General features: G+C 40.8%; 1 protein-coding gene across 1 annotated transcript in view; it reads right to left on the bottom strand.

Annotated features, from left to right (window-relative positions):
* Positions 1-159, bottom strand: part of LOC106955670 (somatomedin-B and thrombospondin type-1 domain-containing protein-like) — a 4,722-nt gene extending 4,563 nt beyond the window's left edge. The window contains exon 1 of the mRNA XM_015045972.1: positions 30-159. Within this exon, the coding sequence (XP_014901458.1) occupies positions 30-159 (130 nt within the window). The remainder of the gene's footprint in view (positions 1-29) is intronic.
* Positions 160-1,332: the final 1,173 nt, after the last annotated feature.

Genomic DNA, 1,332 nt, shown 5'->3' on the forward strand with positions numbered 1-1,332 from the left:
GAGTCCTGTGGGTCTCCGGGCTGACCTACAGGGCTTGGTAGCGAGTCCTGTCGGTCTCCTGCCCGACTTCCAGGGTTTCATAGTAGAGTTTGCATGTTCTCCTATACATGCGTGGGGTCTCTCCGGGTACTCCGGCTTCCTCCCAAAGTCCAAAAGCATGACTGTTAGGCACCTGACGATCCTACCCATGGGATCACCAATCACATCATTAATCACGTGTTTTGCGGCTGTTTCAGACCAGCCACAGAAGCAGCCACCAGACGTCTACGACCACCAGATGTGTGGTCGGAGACTTTTTTTGTTTTTTACTTGTCCGCAAGAGGAGTCTTTAATCCTTCGAAAACATTCCCATATACAAGTTTTGCCCTAAATGTTATGGTTTTATAGCTATTTAAAAACAGTTGACGAAAGTTAAAGGTCTAGGACATGTTGTAGTTTTATAAAACACACTTCGTAAACAACAAATTTAGTTGCTGACCGGACATGTCCGGTATCACGTTACATGGGAGAGACTGACCTTTCAAGACATCAGGTGATCGCCTTTGTAAATTCACTCCCGGGTCAGAATTTTAACTGCATAATTTAACACCCTGCCGTGCGCTGTGCACATGCCCACTGGCAGCAGGGACTGTTTCCTGTGTATGGCTCGCTACTGCTAGAGTTTCATCCGTCTTCCTTCAGGTCAGTTCATTGGTGATTTATTTTTGGGAAAATCTATTATTTGTGATGGCACAGCAGAAGAAACAATGATTTAGAGGCTTTGGAAGAGGCTTTTTTTAGAGGCTTCTCTGGGGCACACGGAGCTTTTCTGATAGAAGCGCACGAAGCTGTGCACGGGAGTTCCTGCGTTTTTGCTCTCTCAGATTGTTTGGTAAGTTATTTTCTTTTACAGCAGCTTTAGACAACATGACTGACTTAGTTATTTTTGTCTTATATTACATGATATCAGCTGTTGAGATACAAGCGTAAAATAAGGCTTGATTCTTGAGAAGAGGGACAAAACAGCTCCTATGGATAAAGCACAAAATTTGAATAAAATGTACACAAAATATATTTTTTTCAAATAACTGACTAAACTAACCTGGGTCATGTGAGCACAAAAATGTATGTTTTCCTGGTGTTTGCTGAATATTTTTTATTTTAAACTTTGTAGTAGGTGGATGGTGTCTTTAAAATCCCTTGTCCTGAAGCAGAACTCAATACATTCTAATAGTTTAAAACAATTCAAAAAATACTAAAATAATATATTATGACAATTACCATATTTTCTGGACTATTAGGCGCACCTAAAAGCCTTAAATTTTCTCAAAAATCAGCAGTGCGCCTTATAAT

Source organism: Poecilia latipinna, unplaced genomic scaffold, assembly GCF_001443285.1.
Source record: "Poecilia latipinna isolate Pla-1442-1.1 unplaced genomic scaffold, P_latipinna-1.0 Scaffold757, whole genome shotgun sequence".
In the NCBI taxonomy this organism is placed as follows: domain Eukaryota; kingdom Metazoa; phylum Chordata; class Actinopteri; order Cyprinodontiformes; family Poeciliidae; genus Poecilia; species Poecilia latipinna.